The sequence below is a fragment of the Cyanistes caeruleus genome, chromosome 6 (assembly GCF_971803275.1).
Source record: "Cyanistes caeruleus chromosome 6, bCyaCae1.hap1.1, whole genome shotgun sequence".
NCBI lineage: Eukaryota > Metazoa > Chordata > Aves > Passeriformes > Paridae > Cyanistes > Cyanistes caeruleus.
This window is the reverse complement of record NC_141706.1, coordinates 58,112,530-58,130,929: the sequence shown is the minus strand read 5'-3', so window position 1 is coordinate 58,130,929 and position 18,400 is coordinate 58,112,530. Positions and strand designations below refer to the sequence as shown.

The 18,400-nt window shown below is 37.5% G+C and overlaps 2 protein-coding genes across 34 annotated transcripts in view; one reads left to right on the top strand and one right to left on the bottom strand.

Annotated features, from left to right (window-relative positions):
- Positions 1-18,400, top strand: part of LOC147652718 (uncharacterized) — a 51,114-nt gene that overhangs the window by 22,563 nt on the left and 10,151 nt on the right. For 8 of the 22 annotated variants that reach the window (XR_015287772.1, XR_015287770.1, XR_015287768.1 and 5 more), the window contains one exon: positions 805-4,218. The exons of 1 other annotated variant lie outside the window; for it this stretch is intronic. Coding sequence is in view for 1 of the 21 variants with exons in the window: in XM_086892192.1 (XP_086748318.1) it covers positions 6,992-7,006 (15 nt within the window). In the remaining 20 variants the exon portion in view is untranslated. Of the gene's footprint in view, positions 1-804; positions 4,219-6,991; positions 8,757-18,400 lie in introns of those variants that run through there. 13 more of the 22 variants (XR_015287767.1, XR_015287761.1, XR_015287750.1 and 10 more) reach the window with 6 other exon arrangements.
- WDR20 (WD repeat domain 20) overlaps positions 767-18,400 on the bottom strand; it is a 45,655-nt gene continuing 28,021 nt past the window's right edge. Inside the window, exons 2-6 of one of the 12 annotated variants that reach the window (XR_015287746.1) lie at positions 17,940-18,122; positions 12,108-13,385; positions 10,310-10,376; positions 7,095-7,225; positions 2,712-2,876 (exon numbers count right to left, since the gene is read on the bottom strand). Coding sequence is in view for 8 of the 12 variants with exons in the window: in XM_086892180.1 (XP_086748306.1) it covers positions 7,136-7,225; positions 12,108-13,385; positions 17,940-18,122 (1,551 nt within the window). In the remaining 4 variants the exon portion in view is untranslated. Of the gene's footprint in view, positions 1,107-2,711; positions 2,877-4,184; positions 7,226-7,539; positions 10,377-12,107; positions 13,386-17,939; positions 18,123-18,400 lie in introns of those variants that run through there. The other 11 variants (XR_015287747.1, XM_086892180.1, XM_086892179.1 and 8 more) reach the window with 11 other exon arrangements.

Here is an 18,400-nt window from a genome sequence, read left to right as displayed (position 1 = left end):
AAGCAATTAAGAACAAGAACAGAACAATTTTCTTTCACTTTCCTAATTGAAATTAAATTCTATTAAATATGAAGCAATGTTCTAGGTGAGATATTTTTGAAAGGAATTTGTTCTACAAAGTATAGATAGTATTTCTGTACCAAACATTTAATTGAACAAAGAATTGGTTACATCAAAAGTGATTGGATTTGAACAGAAAGTAAACAAAAATGCATATTCAAGATAGTTTAATATGTATTTTCTGAATTAGAAATATCACTTTCTTAAATGAATGAGAATTTCTAGTGTAATGATCCATTACTCCCCTCTCCCATCACTGAATTACATTATTTATACATATAATACAGAGCCGATTGCAGTTGGAAACAACAATATTAAAATAAATGTTTAATAGATACAAAGGATCTTTTTTCCACAACATAGTTTTTCTGGTGTCTGGACACCAATTTTAAAGTAATTCTCTATAAGCATTAAACTATTTAAGTGCAAAACAATTTTGTTTTAAAAAAATCTATGATTGCAGCATCCATCTTCCTGAAAAACATTTTGAAGCCAGAAAGTAATGACTTTCATTTTCCATGAGTGCATTCCAGGCTGTCTTCTAGCCATCTCTGGTTAAAAAAATCAGTGCAAAATAAACAATGGTGAAGTACTAGTTTAACCATTGAACTTACTTGAATTTAAGAAACATATCTTATTTTACACTATATATATATATATATCTTATATATTTATAGAGAGATTAAATTACACTGGACTTGAAAAGTATAAAGAAAACAAAAATGTTACTACTTTTTCCTGCAGCACTAAAGGAAGCTTTTTGCTTTTTCTCCAATGCAAACTCTTCCTTGGGTGAGCAGCCTAGCAGGATCAGCTGTAGTGAGAACTCCTTACATTTGTCCTTTCCAAGTCACTATGTGATTCACATAATTCCATCTTTACACTCTGCCACATTATAATTTGTGATGCTCTTTGCCTGAAGAACAGCTCCTGGTTCCACTGTCATTACTTCTTGTCCTGCGTTCAGAGATTTGCTAGCAGTAGTGTGATGGCTATACTACAGTTCCACTTGGAGAATTGGCCTGGTTTTGGGATGACAATAAACCCTGCAAACAAAGCAGTTTACATTAATCCAGCAAGAGAACCTGACATGAATTTTATAAAGTTCTTAAACTGAACCTACAATGAGTACAGTTGATTTTTACCAACACCTGCTTACTTCAGACATCAGCACCTTCTCGCCTACAAAGGCTCTAAGTCACCACGGTCTCAGTCAAGCAGCACACAGAGCTCTCAGACGGGAAGAAACGTGTGCGTTTATGACACAGAATGGATCTGATCCCAGCATTTGGTTTAATCTACCTTGCACTTGGAGTCATAGTGAACTGTGAAACTTTAAAAATCATACACCAAAAAAGTGATCAGCATTTACTGGAGTGGTGTCAAACAAACCTATTCCAGTATCAATATGTTTGACACCAGACCTGATACAGGGAAACGCTCCATCTCTTCTATGTGATTGAGTATTACAGGCTTTGAATAGAAAAATAGATCATCTAACTAAATATTTGTTTTGGTAATTTTAAAACAGAATGAAACGCTGACGAGAGTTCAGTAAAGATTTCCTATTACAATTTAAGTTCACACTTGGGAAAACTTGGTACCAGCTCTTCTAACTACCCTGCCATTCAAATCAAAAGACTTATTTCACACACAGCCCCATGACTGTGCAGTGCCCCTCACTACACAGAGGCTGCTTCTCTGGATTAAGGCAACCACACCTTATGGATTAAACCTATGCATATCAGTGGGCAGACTTCATTTCAGATTTATGCACAGTAGCCCCTTTTTAATCATTCACATCAAAGTAACTTCATCATGCTTATTTAGGAAAAGCTTATTGTCAAAATACAATTTAGCCTTCTTACAAGGTCATTAGTTCTACCGAGTGCCAGCATGCCAAGGAGCATGCTGGCAGCTGGAAGCACACTGGCAGCTGGAAGCACACCAGCAAGTATCCCCATGCAACTCCTCACCTCGTAGGTATGATAAATGCACTTTCAGCAAGTCCTCTAAGCAGCTCCCAGCTTATGGTCTTACCTCAAAATTAAGATCATGGGACTCAGATCCATCAAACTAGACAAGATCAGGCAGCAATTGGCATACAGACAGAAGACAGAATTATGTCACTTCTTCAGAATCTACAGGAGCTCTTTCACATTTGGATCCAAGAACTGAGAGGTCATGATGACGGAAGTAAACCCTGACCTCAGAAGAGGTGGAAAGATGGGAAAGAGGGCCAGACTGACTGGATTAAAGTAATCAAACTTCTGTTAAAACCAAAGCCCTTCTTTTTAAAAAAATCATCATTTCAGACACATCATGAACCTGGATAGTTTGGAGGATTTATGGCAGACTGTGTATTTGCATATGGTCCATATGACATTTAGATATAACAAAGCACGTGGCACTTTTCTTGGTGCCTTCCACAGACCTCACCTGAAAGAACCTGAACACCTTTATTTGTTTAGGCAGGGAATATCTGATTCAAACACTGATGAGGTAGACTGAAGTGGGTTGTTCTTTACACTTGACAATCAGGATGTGCAAGGATCCTGCATATTTCATGAGAACAAGAAGTTTCCTAGTTACTACTTAAGGACTAAATGGTGAAAGAAGGCAGAACTTTAGAGCAAACAAGACACTGAAGCACTTCTGAAATTTTTACCAGGGAAGTTTTGTTGGAAAGTGATAAGGTTGAATCAGAATTCACTAGTTCATTACTGAAGAATTCTTCACAAGTCTATTAAATCCAGCAGCAACTGGAAGGTCTTTCTTGTCAGAAGATTACATCCACTAAGCAACTTTGAAGTACCCTGGAAAAAGACATCCAAAGGTATTATTTTCAGTCTTAATTTAATCAGCAGTCCAAACTGTTCATATGCAAATATGTGCTTTATAAGCACACAGGAAACTCTAGGGATGGTATAATGTCAAGTCTTTTTCAACAGGCTCATAACCACCCTATACAGGAGAAATTAGCCTTATTCTAGCATTGGATTTACACTGTAACACAACCAATTGCTGGGAAACAAAACAAAGAGTTACTTTCCTAGGATTCCTCTAGAAACTGGCAGCACATACTGGAAATTCAGTGCAGAGCCTTACTCCCTGTGAATTACCAGCCACTCTAGAATGCAAGTTCCAAGACTAGGAACAAGGAGTCAGTCCTGGTTACATTTCAGAGGCAGTGAATGCTCCCTGCTTTGAAGACCAGCAGCTCAGTGCAGATGGCTTTCAGTGAGTACTAGGAATTCCTTGTATTTCAGTCCTTGCTCTTAATTAATTCCGCAACTTTGAGCAGGCAAGCCAGAGGAACACCAAAGTGGAAATAACCTCAAGACCAATATCCTTTCCTCATGCAGATGGAACAAATGAATGCAAGTACTACCTTAAAACTCAGACTAGGCTATGATGCCGTTCAGAAATTCACTCCCAGGGGAGAGATCATAAGGTTTGTGAGTTCTTCCAAGTACTTTATTTCAGAAGATATCTTAGATGTTCATACAATAAAAGCAAGAGTATGAATTTGTTTTTTAGGCACGCAAGTTTCACCTAAGTGGAGAGTTCTCAGTGGGTCCTGATTAAAACAAAAATTCTACAGAATTTTGCCATTGTATCAGAGTGTTCCAAGCAAGGCTATTCAGAAGGTTGTGTTTGGTGTAACACAGGAGACATGGGAAAACAACCTAAGAAAATCAAGTGAGGGCTCAAATAAAGTTACTGTTTTGATACACAAACTCACACTAAGTCTCATCTGTGATACAAAGGGTGTGAGATTGGAACATCATAGTTACATCCTCTGCAAGAATATGATGGGTAAGGCAATGAAAAAATATTAAAAGCTCCTGCCTGTAAATAAAGAAGAAAGCCATTAGAGTATAGTGCTTTCTGTGACAGAACCACCCAGTGGTTCCCAATCAGGTGGGAAAAGATGGAACAAAAGCTGCAGCAAATTATTAGAGCAACAGCCAAGTCAGCCCATTTAACAGCTGTGACAGGAAACATGGAAGAGCAGAGCCACAACAGCTGCAGCTCTGCCGCATGGTGTAGCAGCTTCAGGCTTAAGGACAAATAAATCCCACTGAGCAAGCAGCAGGAACAAATTAAGACATTGCTCAAAGTTTTGTAAATAAATGTAGTGTTTTATTAGCAGTAGTATTTTGTCAGCATATGAGTCTAGCAGGTGTGGGAAATGGAAGAGTTATGCAAACCAAGACAAGAATTTAGTAAAGCAATATTCGTCCCAACCTCAGAGAGGGAGCTGCTGTCCCATCTGCCATCTTAATGGGACATTCCAGAGCTGAGCCATGCAGCTTTCAGAGGATGGGGTCATTTTTCTTAAGTCAATTAGTGCTGTGCGTATTGAACACAGGCTGCTTCAGCACTAGCTGCTAGGGCTATCCTGTTTATCCGTGCTTTCTCTGACTTCCTGAAACACAAAGGACTTTGCATATCTGGTAAAAATATGCTGGTTTGGGTAGGAATGAAAAGCCATGACAAATACAACCAGGAAGGCCATTTGCACCCAAAGTTCACGGCACTCATTGCTGGGATCTGTTTGCTGCAGCAGCATGAACACAAACACTCCTCCCCATTTAAGGGATTGTGAGGAGAGGGATATATTTTTAAGAATTCCACATATAATCCAGGCAAAAAAAAAAAAAAAAATCAGGAAGATACTGCAATACTAAGTAAGCAAAAAGTCAACAGTAGACACTGAGTTAGTATTTTCTTAATTTAAATTAGAAGAGATTTAATTGGAGCCGAAAGTACAATCATACATAATTTCACTAATCTGGATAATAAATGGCAAGTTTGGACACGCAAGCAGGATACAGAAAGTGCATGTCTCCTTCAGGGAAACAGTTCCACTGGCACTCAGAACACACTGCATGTCAAACTCTGCTCATCTTCCTACTTTCTGGTTTGAAATTGAAAGGTAGAAAAAATAAAGGAAAGGGTCCAATGTAACAAGCAATTAAATGTAAAAAAGAAGTCTCATAGTACACTTCACTAATACAATTAAACTAATTAATGTATGTCTGAATTAACAAATGCCCATACAAGAATGGTACTGGTTTGTTAAACCATTTGTACTATTGCCAGTATATACAATAATGGGAAATTATTATTTGAAAAATATTCCAGGACAGTTTATTCTTGACCAGAACTGTGATATTCCTGGAGTAATTAGGGTTACTAGGCAACTGGGGTTACAAAGTAATCTGGGCTGACAGCTTTGCTTGAGAAAAGAGCCCATGGTCCATTATGGTGTTTGAGCAATAATATGCCAAAACCAAAGTGAGATTTCTCACATTTGTTTAAAATTCTGTAGTTAAATCAGCTGAATTGGTTTTAAGATTTGGATGAACAAAATCTTCAAGTTTCTCATCCAAATGAGTGTTTAACAGCAAAGATTTTTGAACTGCATATGCTCAATAAATTAGATATTAATCTCTCATGGAGTAATAAAATTAATTAACTGAAACTGCTAAAGAAAGCACATGCTGTACATTCATATAACATGCTACAGAAATATTTTATATGTGATTTAGGGGGATACAGCAAAGCTGATACCTGTCTTTACACAGTTTGTGTGTTCACTAAATGGTCTTTTAAATTTGTCTTCCATTTGCCTTTTTTTTTTCTTCTCTGTTCCGATAACATTACACGAAAGTATAAATACATAAACCATTTGACACCAGATCTGTAGCACCAAGACTGTAGCACCTTTAGGGTTTCACTTGCAACTTCTCCTCTGCGTATATAAAGAAGTTTTCTCTTAACAGAGGTCACTGTCAACCAAATTCAAGGCTGGCAGAAAACCATCAGTAGCTAAAAATCTGTCCAGTGGCACCAGGTGAATGGAAGATATGCAGGTCCAAGAGGGGAAAAAAAAAATTAAGATGCAACTACCTGGGAGATTGAAAATGCACAAAACGCTTTTGCCAGCAGAAACCTGACCTGGCTTGAAAAATAGGACCTTAAGCTTCAATCAAGTAGTAAGGGCTTACATGCTTTAAAACTGTTGTTTTTCTACTTTCCTCAAACTACAAAATTTAGTAAGATGTAAAATTTTCAGTTTAGAAAATAATGAAATTGAGATAAACCAGGGAAAACCTCAGGGAAAAGCATATGACTTAAGGCAACCCCATGTGAATTAGCTGTAAAGTGACTGTGGTCTTAACAGAAGAAAGGAGCTAAATGAATTTGTTAAGATTGAGCAGCACCTACCTAAAATCCAGCTTAAAAACCCAGAAAATAATATGATCTTACAAGTTATTTCCTTGACAAGTTTATGCAACATTATTAAAGGCAAGTAAAATGACACCTTCACGTTTCAAGACAAATTTTGCCAAATACCTTCTCTGACCACAAAACCGGTGGAAGTTTCAGGCTCACACTGACTATTGAAAGTCAACAACCAGTTCTTGCATCATTTGATATAACTGGATATTCCAGAAGTGTTCAAGCAGATTACATTTTTGTTCCTTCACTAGCCTCTGTTCTTAAATATGCATCTATATTCTATGTATAGATCATCACAATGGTTAATCAATACCTTTGAAGTACCACAAAGTTCTCAAGTTTACGTAAGATGATTGCTTCAGCTTCAGTCTACAGAGTATTTTTGCATAAGACACAAACAAGAGTCCTCCCTGTCAGACTGGACCCAAAGTAACTCACTTTTACACTGAAATTCCACAAAAATGCCTCTGAAACACTTTAGTAAATAGCATTTGTTTGGCTCTTTCTTTGTTAACAAAGAATCACTGCTGCAAAGGTGAGACAATCCCTAACCCCTCAAATGGAAGGGCAACATCTGAAATCTTCACCTAAATTTGCTCCCAGAAATTTTACAGCCAAAGTTTTAGACTAGTTTATTTTAGTTCAGATGAGTTTCATTCTAGACTATTTTTTTTTCCAGACAGAAAATGCTTGAATCATTTGTATGCACCATATCCTCAGGGCTGTAAATTCAGCAACCATTAGATAAACACCAAGATCTAAAGCTGGAATAAAGAACATACCCTGCACCAGAGTCCACAGAGGAAAGAGCTCCTGTAGAGTCCTAGAAGGAATGACGACACTCTGCCCCAGCTCCTACCGGACAGGTGTGCAGAGAGAATCTAGATACAGCCATGTCTGTGTTCTGCTGAATCTGAGTTTAAACAAGGTTTGAAAAGTGGTTTGGTAAGTATTCTGTTTAATGTTACTCTAGCTCTAAAAAAAATAGCTACCATAAGTCATGACCTATCATCAAGATTTAAACATCAAAACATCTGCACAGTCTTGAGATGAATTGAAACATTTTCTCAGAGCAGGTTACAGATGTGATCAACTTCTTAAAGCATGGCAAGTTAACAGTTTCATTGTGGCCATTTGTTCAGCACAGTGTGAGAGCATAAGACCATCTAAGCACTGCAAGATAAATTAAAACTCAAATGTGGAAAGGACTATTGAAAGTTATCTACATTTACAGTTCAATCACACATTTTTATTTAACATCAGTATACAGAGGACAACCCCAGCAAGTTATTTTGTAATGTCAAGTATTTAGTAAAGTTCTTCAGCTGTAACAGTGACAATAGAACAGCTAAAAATAAGCAGTATGAAACAAACATGATCTTCTTAAAATTATAAATATACCAACAATACTTCTTAAAGCTTAATTATTGCAACAGTTAAATTAACAATAGTTCATGTTAGAAAGGCTCTATGAAATTTATTCAAGTTGTCAAGAAATTAGATGGAAGTGTAAAAAGGAAATACATATGAATTTTACTTTTGATTTTCACTAAAGGTAGTCAATACAATTTTGTACAGTATCACCTAACATGTCAATCTTTAACAAACTCCAGTATACAGAATCATAAAATGCAGAAAAAATAGTTTAATCTTTACATGTAAATTGACAGTAAATTAACTGACACAAATTTTATTATTGTAACATAAGCAGGCCAGCATTTTAAATATTAATTTAGTAGTTTTATGTTGTTAAAGGGGCAGACAAATACAGTCATTCCAAGTACATACTCAAATTTTAAGAGGTGATAATTCAGAACATGGGTTTTCTAGAAAGTGTTTAGTAAAAGTCATGTTATTTCCTAATCCAGACATATCCTCATCATAAAGCCTTTACAGGGTTATGATCTCTCCTGGCTTTACTGGAGCCACTTGTCACACCTCCTCACACACGCGCACACACACATACCTTGCTATAAATATCACACCAGTGTACTCTAGGTTTAATTTACCCTGATAATGCGGGTATGCCATGTGCAACTTTGCTACTGTGCACATTACAGAAAGCTTCAAATTGTAGCATGGTAACCTGAAGTCATATAGCTGTGTTTCAGTTTAACTATAATCATCCCTGAAGTTTATACAGATACCGTATCACGTTGAAAGAAATCTATTTGATAGTACTTAAATACCAGCAATTGAACTTCAATTGTAATGATGAAATGCTCCTTTCCACTGAGGAAGAATTAGTATGTATAGCTGCTCGTCTCACTCAAATATAGTACATGAATGTGTAAGTACTTTCACTAAAACAGAAGTCATACTAAAACATGATACTGTACTACAATTGTAGTTAACTAGAAAATTCAAGGATGTTATAATTTAAGTCTAACTTTTCCTGTACAATAAATCAAATAAATAAATTTCATGTGCATTTGTTTTACAAAGTGGTAGGATGCTTCTCTTGCTAGGTTATACACTGCCATTTCACCTGGGGGTACTTCTGGCCAATCTTACCTTGAGCTTTCTGACACAGGGAACTCACCAGCGACTTTCATTCACATAAAATGGAGTCGTTGTACAAACAGTGGTCAGTTCTGAAGTCCAACACAGAAATCACCAAAGTAGTAACTCTGACCACCGAGTTCAGAGAAAACTTACTTTGCATATCCAAGTACCACTTTGGGGTTTTGTTGGGGTTTTTTAATTGCTTCTGCAGATCTTGTAATTCAGTTTGACATAGCTATAAAGATAGCAAATGAAGTTTACTTTTGTTCCTTCCAAATTCTGTTTCTAAATTTCCAGATTAATCCAACAGTTCTGTAATGCCATTTAGATTTCCCATCAGGGCCTGGGAAAGACAGGGGTGAGAGATGACAGCTAACTGTCACCATGTTGAGAAGAAAAGCTCACACTCTTGTTAAGGCAACCTATTTTTCTGATCGCCCTGAACCTTCTCTCACAGAAACCAAGCTCACAAAAAGAAAAAAAAAAATTAAAAAATTGAAACTAATGAACCCTGAGCCTCATCCAACTTGTTTCTAATTGAATTTTGCCATTCACTTCGCTCCACTGGCTGGGAGTTGGCAGAGCAGTTCTGGAAGTGCAGTGCAAGAACGGTACATCCTGTGAGGAAGCTCAAGGTATGATTTTGTACACACTGAAACAGTAATTTGGAAAGTTTATAAACAAACTGTCAGGACACTGTCAGCACTGTACAGACTATCAGCTATCAAGGGATCATGGCTGAAGAGACACTTCTGGATTTATTTTCCACTCAGGGCAGCACAAGCCCAACCAGAAAAATAAACAGAACTTGTCATACACTGTCCAATTATCCAGCGCATGTTTTGATGGCTGTTGGAAATGAGAAGGAAACGTAGCACTGGCTCAATGGAAATTACATTAGACACTGCAAGCCTCCTTTGCTTTTCCATCCAATTCTTTCTTTAGGCTGGCAGTGGCATCAATTTAATGAAGGCCTTTTGAGGCAATGATGGAAGCAGCAGCAAGATTCAGAAGCTTTCACTCTATAGAGTTGGCAGACAAAAAAGTGACGGAGCTTTAAGATCACTTGGGGAGCCATATGTCAAAGGAAGACTAGAAATAGCAACTTTTAACCCCAGAACAATGGGACATCCTAGGATAAAACAGTTGGTGAAACAGAAATGATGGTATATAACCCAGTAAGAAAGACATTACCATGAGTGTTTTATACTTTGACAATTCTCATTAAATAAAATTAAGTGCTTTCCTATAAACAAAAAGGATGCCCATAATGTCCTTCTGGCACAAGTATTTTCCTAACAAAGCCCTGTAAACATGCCACCAAAATTTAGTTTTTACCAGCAGAGTGAGCTCACTAGAAATGCAAGTGAAATCAGAAAAACAAATTAATTTGAAAATTTCTAAGTAAATACATCCTAAAGAAAATGGCATTTACATCAGTGTGCAATATATTAATTTTGAAAGTGATAACTTCAGCATGAAAATTACTTACCTGTAGTTAAAGTTTTCCATATTGGCCAATACATAAATCCTGATTTTTGGTACTGCATACTTTATCTCTGAAATATTTGAAATGTCATATTCCAAATCAAAGTCAATACACAAAAATATTTACGTTATACTCAGTCTAACAAAACCCACCTCAGCCACTGAAAATAAATGTGACAGAGTAGTGTTTAATAGTATGCAAAGGAGTTTTAGTACAAAAAGAAAATGTAGCTCACAATAGCAATCTGAGGCACTGCTGTAATTAGTAAGATGGGAAGTGCACTGAGTCACAAAAGTATAATTGCTTTAATACTTTCATTTTGAGCAAACATTTTAAATAATTTAGTGTTTTAAGAGAGTGCTTTTTTTTTTTAAAATTAATGCTGGATTTGTAGTTCTCAGGCAAAAAATACTTTTAGGTAACACCTTCCTCCCTTCTCTGATAAAGGAGCTTTCAATTTTAAGTTTTTAGATTCAACCTTAAATATGCATAAAGATGCAGAACAGACACAGATTCTAATGCATACCTATGTTGTGACAAATTTGGTAAGATCTCAAAAAAGCCTACATTATACAAAATTTTAAGAAAAATTACTGAGTTTTACTTGCAAGTTTATAGTAATGAAGATGTGGTATCTAAATATATACAGTACCTCTACTTCAAAAGTCAGATTTATGAACCAAATGGTTAAAATCTAACAAACAACAGATTTTCATTTAAGCTGCTCAACATGGCATTATTTGAGTATTACCAGATACTTTCTTTTACTTCAGGTGATAATCTACATCCCCCTTCAGAAATTTTCACAAAAATAATGGTTCTTTTTCTCAAATCAGCTCTGGAAATGTTTTCATAGCTGTGTTCCTTTGAACTGTTACTGGCTGGCAGAGCTATTGTAGCACAAAGTACTTTTTAATGTAAGAATCACCACATTCAGCTTCAGTCAAAATTTAGCTATCTATACATTGGACAGAAGAAAAATAAAATATAGGTGTTGAAGTGCATCAACAACAAGAGTGAAAACTAGTAACAGACTAATGTAGGTTCAGCCGATGGAACAGGTGCCATCAAAAACACGAGCTTGTAGTGGTTTAACTGCCTAACAAACCTGATAGGAACAGAATACTGAAAACAACTGAGAGAAAGCTTACAGGATTATCCCTAACTTAAATACATAAATCAAAACCTGGCTAAAATTAGAGTTCCTTGATAATACTGATTCACAATTCAAGAGCATAAACTACAGTCAGTACAGGGCTCACAAATCTGTGCATAAAATGGCTGATGTTTTTAATAAGAAGTGGTTTCACATTAATGGCAGGCCACCACCGAGAAGTATGGAGGAATAAAACACTTTGGTTTTCATTTTTTCAGAGGCTCACGTTTCTCATTAGACTTAGAAGCAGCAGCTTTTCATAAGCTACTCTCATTGGGAGTGCTTATTTTGTAGAAAGCATTAGAAGGATTATGATTATTTTAGTGTTTGACAGGTTTTACTTCAATTTTTACATAAATAGCTTTCACCATATTGTGGTTATGCTTAAGTATAAGAACACTGATCAATAGTTTAGATGCACAGTATTTATTTCTTCTGCTGGAAGGCAACTATATTTAATAATTGTATCCAAGACACTTCAAATCATTCAGAAATATGGCATGCAGTATCCAAAAGTATGGCTCTGAGGATATTTTTTTTACATTAAGCATAAAGAAATTTTATATTCAACATTCATTATATTTCAAGAAAACTATCTATTCAGAGTTCTAGTTCTTTGATGCAGCATTAAGGATTAAAACTTACCACTTTACCAGGCCTTGCCCATGTGCAAATAAATCCCTCCTGACAAGCAGTGACTATACAGTCTTCAAGAAAAATTAACACAGTCAGTCTTTCATGTGCTATCTTTTTACAGATAAGAGGCTCTAACAAGGGAACATCTTCCATTCGGGGACAGAGAGGTGTTCCCAAAGTTTTAGCTGGGTCCGTTTTGGTTTTAGTAACTAGGTTCAGTTTGTCACTGCTCTTGCTAGATATATGTCCCATGCTATGGTTTCTCTTGTGATCTTTTTCATGGTGTCTTTCCTTCCGATCGTGTAGCGATAAGGTTGCAAATTTACTAACGCCAGAAGCAATGGCACCATCCATGACACTGCTTTTACTGCCAGCGTTTGAGACTGCAGAGTGTGGAAGGCTGTTTGACCGTGGAAGAGGAGGGGGTACAGAGTTTCCAGGTGTTGTGATACTGTTTCCATTACTTCCTGGGTTAGTTCCACCACTTCCTGCAGGTGGACTTGTGGCATTCATGACATTTGTATGTGTCCTTGCTCTTGAGAGAGGTTGGTGGGGGAAGAGGATATCTTCTGTAAGATCCCACAAACAGAGCTGTGTGTCCTGGCCTACTGAACCAAATCTGTATGTAACACTTACTGGACGACTGTCTGTAGAGTTCCTTTTGGATAGTCTAGATTGCGTGCTATTTGCTCGATCTCTGCCAAAATGAAGGTCTTGGAAATCCTCATCACTTCCGCTAAATTCCATCGGATCACTCTCTTCTACACTAGTGGTATATGGATCAAACGCAACAACACTGACCCACGATTTATGTCCGTGGCCTCTCGCTATAACTCGACAGTCCACGAAAGACCAAACTGTCACCAAGTCATCCTCTCCGCCTGTCACTATGTATTTCCCATCGGGGCTCCAACACACACATAGCAATCCTCCAAAGTAGCTTTTCATTGTACCATGCAATTCCACTGAATCAAAGTTAAACACGCGAAGAAAACCATCCTGGCTCACACACGCCAAGAACTTCCCATCAGGGGAAAAGGCAAATTCATTCAGGGCCCCCTCACCTACTGTCCATTTAAGCAGAGGGTTTCTTGTGGATTTACTCTTGCAAGTATGCACTGCAAAACTCTCTCCTTGTTTAAGTAGCTGGTAGTGCGGGGCTGTGGTACCACAAGTGTGCTCCACGTTATACAAGTACATATTGCCACTGGAATGAGCTACTAGGAAAAGGCTTTCCGAACCTGGTACCCATTTTACACAGGTTACTCGGGACTTGTCTATTAGTCTCTGTGAAAAACAAAGAAAATACACATCAGAAACTCTGAAAATTAAAGTTTTCATTATTACCTGTAAATCTGAGCTTTCTGGGGATTACGAGCAATACTTAAATAAAGTAAACTTAACTTTCTAAACAAGAACTACATTACTGTATTTGCAAATATTTATCAGGCAGTAAAGAGGGAATTATTTTCGGACAGTGCTTTCAAAAGTTATTATTATGGTCCAGTCACATTCCACAAAGACCATCCTTCAGTTGAGCCAATCTGTTACGAATCTAAAGACAGCGCTCTTTGATTTACTTTTCCCTGTGTAGGTTGCACAGCATGAGACAGAAACAAGAAAACCTTGAATAAGCTAAAGGGAAAAAAGGCAGTTACTCATCTTATTATACAGCAAACAGGTTACAAATCAACAACAGTAAATTTAGGACTCTGATTTTATCTGAAATCACAAATAAAATCCAACCTCTGAAAAAATTCTACTAGCTTTTACTAGTAGGGAGCAAAGGCTGCATACACAGCGACCCTGTAATCATGTGGCTGGAAAGTCAGTAGGTAAATGCAAGGGGCTGGGTGAATTCACAGGGCACCACAAACTTTTCACCTTGGAATCCCCAACCTCCCATTATTTTTCTTTCAATAGCCAAGGACCTGTCAATACTCTGTTACCACTTGATTAAGCACTTTCCTTTAAAACAAAACATGTTAATATAATTCATCACTGCAAAAGAATGCACACACATTAAACATTCCTGGTCATAATGTCTTCAATGATCTAAGAACTGAGAGGTAAAGTTTGACTTCTAGGATACTGTAGTTATGGTGGACTTCCACAACTTACCATGTTCTCCATGGCACCACTCAACTGCAATTTGCAGACAAGTAATTCTTTACAAGCACATTCAAGATTTGTATTTGGCATATTGATTGTAAGCAGAAAGAAGAGCTGAGCTACACAAAAGGTAAGAGTGCAAATATAAAGAGCCTAAGGAATACCAGAAAAAGTTACAAATGCCCTAAAACAAAGAAGAAAAAAGAACTCACCCAAAGCTTTGCTATGCTGCTTACACACAAAAATCTCAAATTAATGGCTGATGCATTAACTGTTATCTGTTGTGGAACTGTCACTGGAAAGCAGGAACTGGTTATTTTAGATTACACTTCTGCTACTCTCAACCTTGATGTAAAACCAGAAAGCCTCTCTCCTGCAATTTCTCATTGGTTAAAACAGCTATGGTGTATTTGAGAGATGTAACTAAATATGGCAACGTTCCTTCAAATTGAATAGTTTTAAAATAATACAGTCTATGGTTCTATAGTGATATTTTAACTAGTTTGTCATGTATTCACTAATATATGTCACACATGTCTCAATAATGATGGTATCAGAAACATCAAAAAGAAAATGACCTGGCACACACCAGGAGAACATGGGCAGGGAACGCCAGCACAGATGGTTGCCCATAGGCACCAGTCTTCTCACTGCCAATGTGGCAACAAAAGCAGAACTTCTTGCTCTCTACCAAAGCAGCTCAATCTGACATACAGCCTCTACTTAAGAGCACCTGCTCAACTTTTATACCAGAAATGGCACTTTATGTCCATAACCATGTTGGGCTACATGATCCTAAATACTGCAGAGAAACCCTGCAAAACTGATCTTTACTTCAAGGAGGCTGTGAAAAATGGAAGATTACGATTTGCAACAAGAACAGATCAGCTAATGGGAGACAAGATGCAGAGACACTTTAACCTGACATGAACAAGTGACTACAATGCCTCCCCTTCTCAAGATAAAAACTCTGAAGTTATGATTTTTGGGAGTTTTAGAGGCTTTCAACTGGGTTAACAAAGTTCTGCAGCACAACAAACCCAGACCTGCAGTCAGTAGGAGCAGCAGATGCATTACAAGAATGGCAGTGTCAGCAAATCAGTGAGGGATGTGAGATAAAGAGCTTATGTTCAGTTTGACAGAAAAATAGTAAGTGAAGAAGCTTCACTCAGCAGTCAGAAACATGAGCCAAGATTATCTTGGTTTTGAAGAACTTGAAGGGACAGAATTACAGGCACAGGCCACAAAGGACTGAAAAACCTGAGGCAACCAACTACAACCTGGAAACAACTGAATCTGTGTGGTATTTTCTTACTCCCCAAACCAGTCAAATATATCAGTGGTTTAATTTTGACACAGCTGGAAGGAGTACCACTGTGGATACACATGGATTTAGGTAGGCAACCACAAGCTGCACAGGATCTATCACTCACCTCAGCCTTTCAAGTCCCTATCATCTTCTACATCAATAGAATTTTTTAAAAAATTAATAACAAGTTAAGACTATGCTAGGGCTATTGCATTTTATGTTCAACATAACCTATCATAACAGGTTGATTTATTTAATGTATCATATATATTCTGATTGCTATTCTGTTTACCACAGCTGTTAGTCAAAGCAGAACTTTGGGCTACCTGAAGCACCAAATTGCTCACAGGATAGGTGGTGAATTCTATTACCTCTAGCATGAGTGCTGGATCTGTAGAACAATGTTAACACTCATTTAGACCATCCTGTACCTACAGTTATTCCGACTGTCTAAACTCAAAATATATTCAAAATCCAAAAGGCACCTTCATCTTGAAGCAAATGAGCTGGTTCAAACATCAGTGCTCACTAATGTTTCTCTGAAAGGGGTTTTGAATACAAGCCAGAACTTACAAACACATCTAGGGCAAACTTCAATACTGTAATTGACAGAATAAAAATATATATATAAGTTTTAGAGTTGGCTGTAACTGCAGATAAGGTCAGCAAATTTGTCATTTAACTGTAGCCTACTGTGTGTGTAGTTTTGGTAGCACTGAGCAAATCCTTACATTAGCTTGGCAGAAGAAAAATCACCTCATTCAAATTTCCACTGAACTGTCAAAGGGCGTATTTCCATCATACTGAAGTAATCTGCCTATAGTACAGACAAAAAGCAATACTGGCTGATGGAAGTGATTTCAGTGCTTCCAACATTTGGGGAATACCACAGGAACTATTCAGCCTGCAACACAGCTTTGCACTGTAGTCACCAGACAGTAAACACCATCAAGGCCTGGAAACGTGCACTGTGCTTTGATGTAAGTATCCCACCAGAAGGTTCTTTAAAGGAGCCATAGCTCAGATACAGGTGTGGGAACTACTCTGTGATATGAAACCAGCTGTTTAGAGTATGTCTGCTACCCTTCTTAATAGCTACATTATCATACAAGAATAAATAAGACACTTTTTGGGGGAGCTGGATGGGGGTGGTAGGACAATGCTAAAATTAACATTTCAACTACTTACACAGAGGTTTCTAACAGACAAAAGATTCATTAAAAGATTCTCCAGCACTATTTCCCACTCAAGCAGAGACAGAGCATTTGGGACAAGGCCAGGTAGGAAGAAAAACGCCCCTCTTCTGATCTACATGTAGCTACTTTTAGAAAGCTGAGGAGGAATTAGATCTAATTATAAAACATCCCCAGTGAGAACAATACTTCAATCTTCTTTGCACAAGAAAGGAGCAAGGCAACACATCTCTCTGAGGCGGGAAAGATATACTTTGAAAGCTGAGCAAGGCTTAACTTCATCTGTAAAGTTCTAATCCAGTTTTGAAATCTCAAAAAAGAAAAGAAAAACAAACAACAAACAAGAGACCTGCAAACCTCTCTACAGAGCTGGATTAAAACAAAAAAAAGGAGCAAAATAATAATTCTTCCCTTCCCTCCCCTGCCCCCCCCCCAAAAAAACCACCTCCACCAGACCAGCCAAATTCCCATAGCTTATCTTCTGCAGAAAATGCTATCACAAGTTACTGGACTTCTTTCCTTACTAGCATCCAGACACACTCCTCTAAGAATGTCAATGCTACCAGGTACTCAGAGCCAGTCATCCTGTAACTTGGCATTAGGGCTCCCCATAGTATTCTTTCTATCTTTCCATCTGCTTTTTCTGCTACTATGCAATATGGAGTTTCCTTCCAAACGTCACATAACCAAGACCTCACAAACCCTCAGCATTCCTGTGCACTCAGCTTTATATCCTGCTCGTATCCAAGCAAGCCTTTAGGAATATTTGATATAGGCAGTTTCTGCTGTAATGTCCCAGCCATAATAATTTGTATTCTTAACTTATCGTAAATTAAAAAGACTATGAGTTGAATAGTGGCTTAACATTTTCTTCTTCATTGGCAACCTGAAGCCCCAGAAACAACAGAATTCAGAGCACATGCAGCAACATTTAGATTTGTAGACCTTGTTTCGATCGGTAAACTGTTCTCAACTCTAGTTACAGTTTTACCCAAACTAGAAAATCCTAATTTTTAATCTTAAACCCCACAAGATGCCTTTATCTTTTCACAATGAATAACATTTTAATGTAAGTACTCCAAGCCAACAGAACAGCTGAAAAACAAAGGCAGTGACTGAACAATAAGCTACACAGGCAAATAGGGCCAGATCTACTGAACTTTGAAAATCTAGGAACTTCAGTATCACAGATACATTGCATGCAACAATATTAAGATTTCTACTTACTTCCTCATTAAATAATTTGCTAGTTTCTTTTTTAATAGGGTCTATAAGTTGGACCTGGCCTGCAGAGAAGCCCACTAGAAGAGACACACTTTCTGCTGTGGCTGTTAAGTGATTGAAGTCATGGCATGTAGGCTGTGTTCCTTTGTATATCCTTTTGTCTATCGGTTTACTCAAGTCCGCAGCCTGCAAAGAGAGCAAACAGAATTCAGACAATTTATCACAATATGTGCACATAACCACATCTATTTGAAAGCAATGTTTATACCACACAACAATTTATGCAGTCACAAAACCCTACTTTAAAAAGCATTTATGAGACACCCAAGATCTTATCAAAGTTTTCTCTCTATTACGCAAGTACACAAACTACACCTGCCCTTGCACCTACAGCACATGACAAACCAATGACAACCACTCAGTAGCACAAAGGCTCTTGTGAGTCCTCAAGATACCAGAAGGCT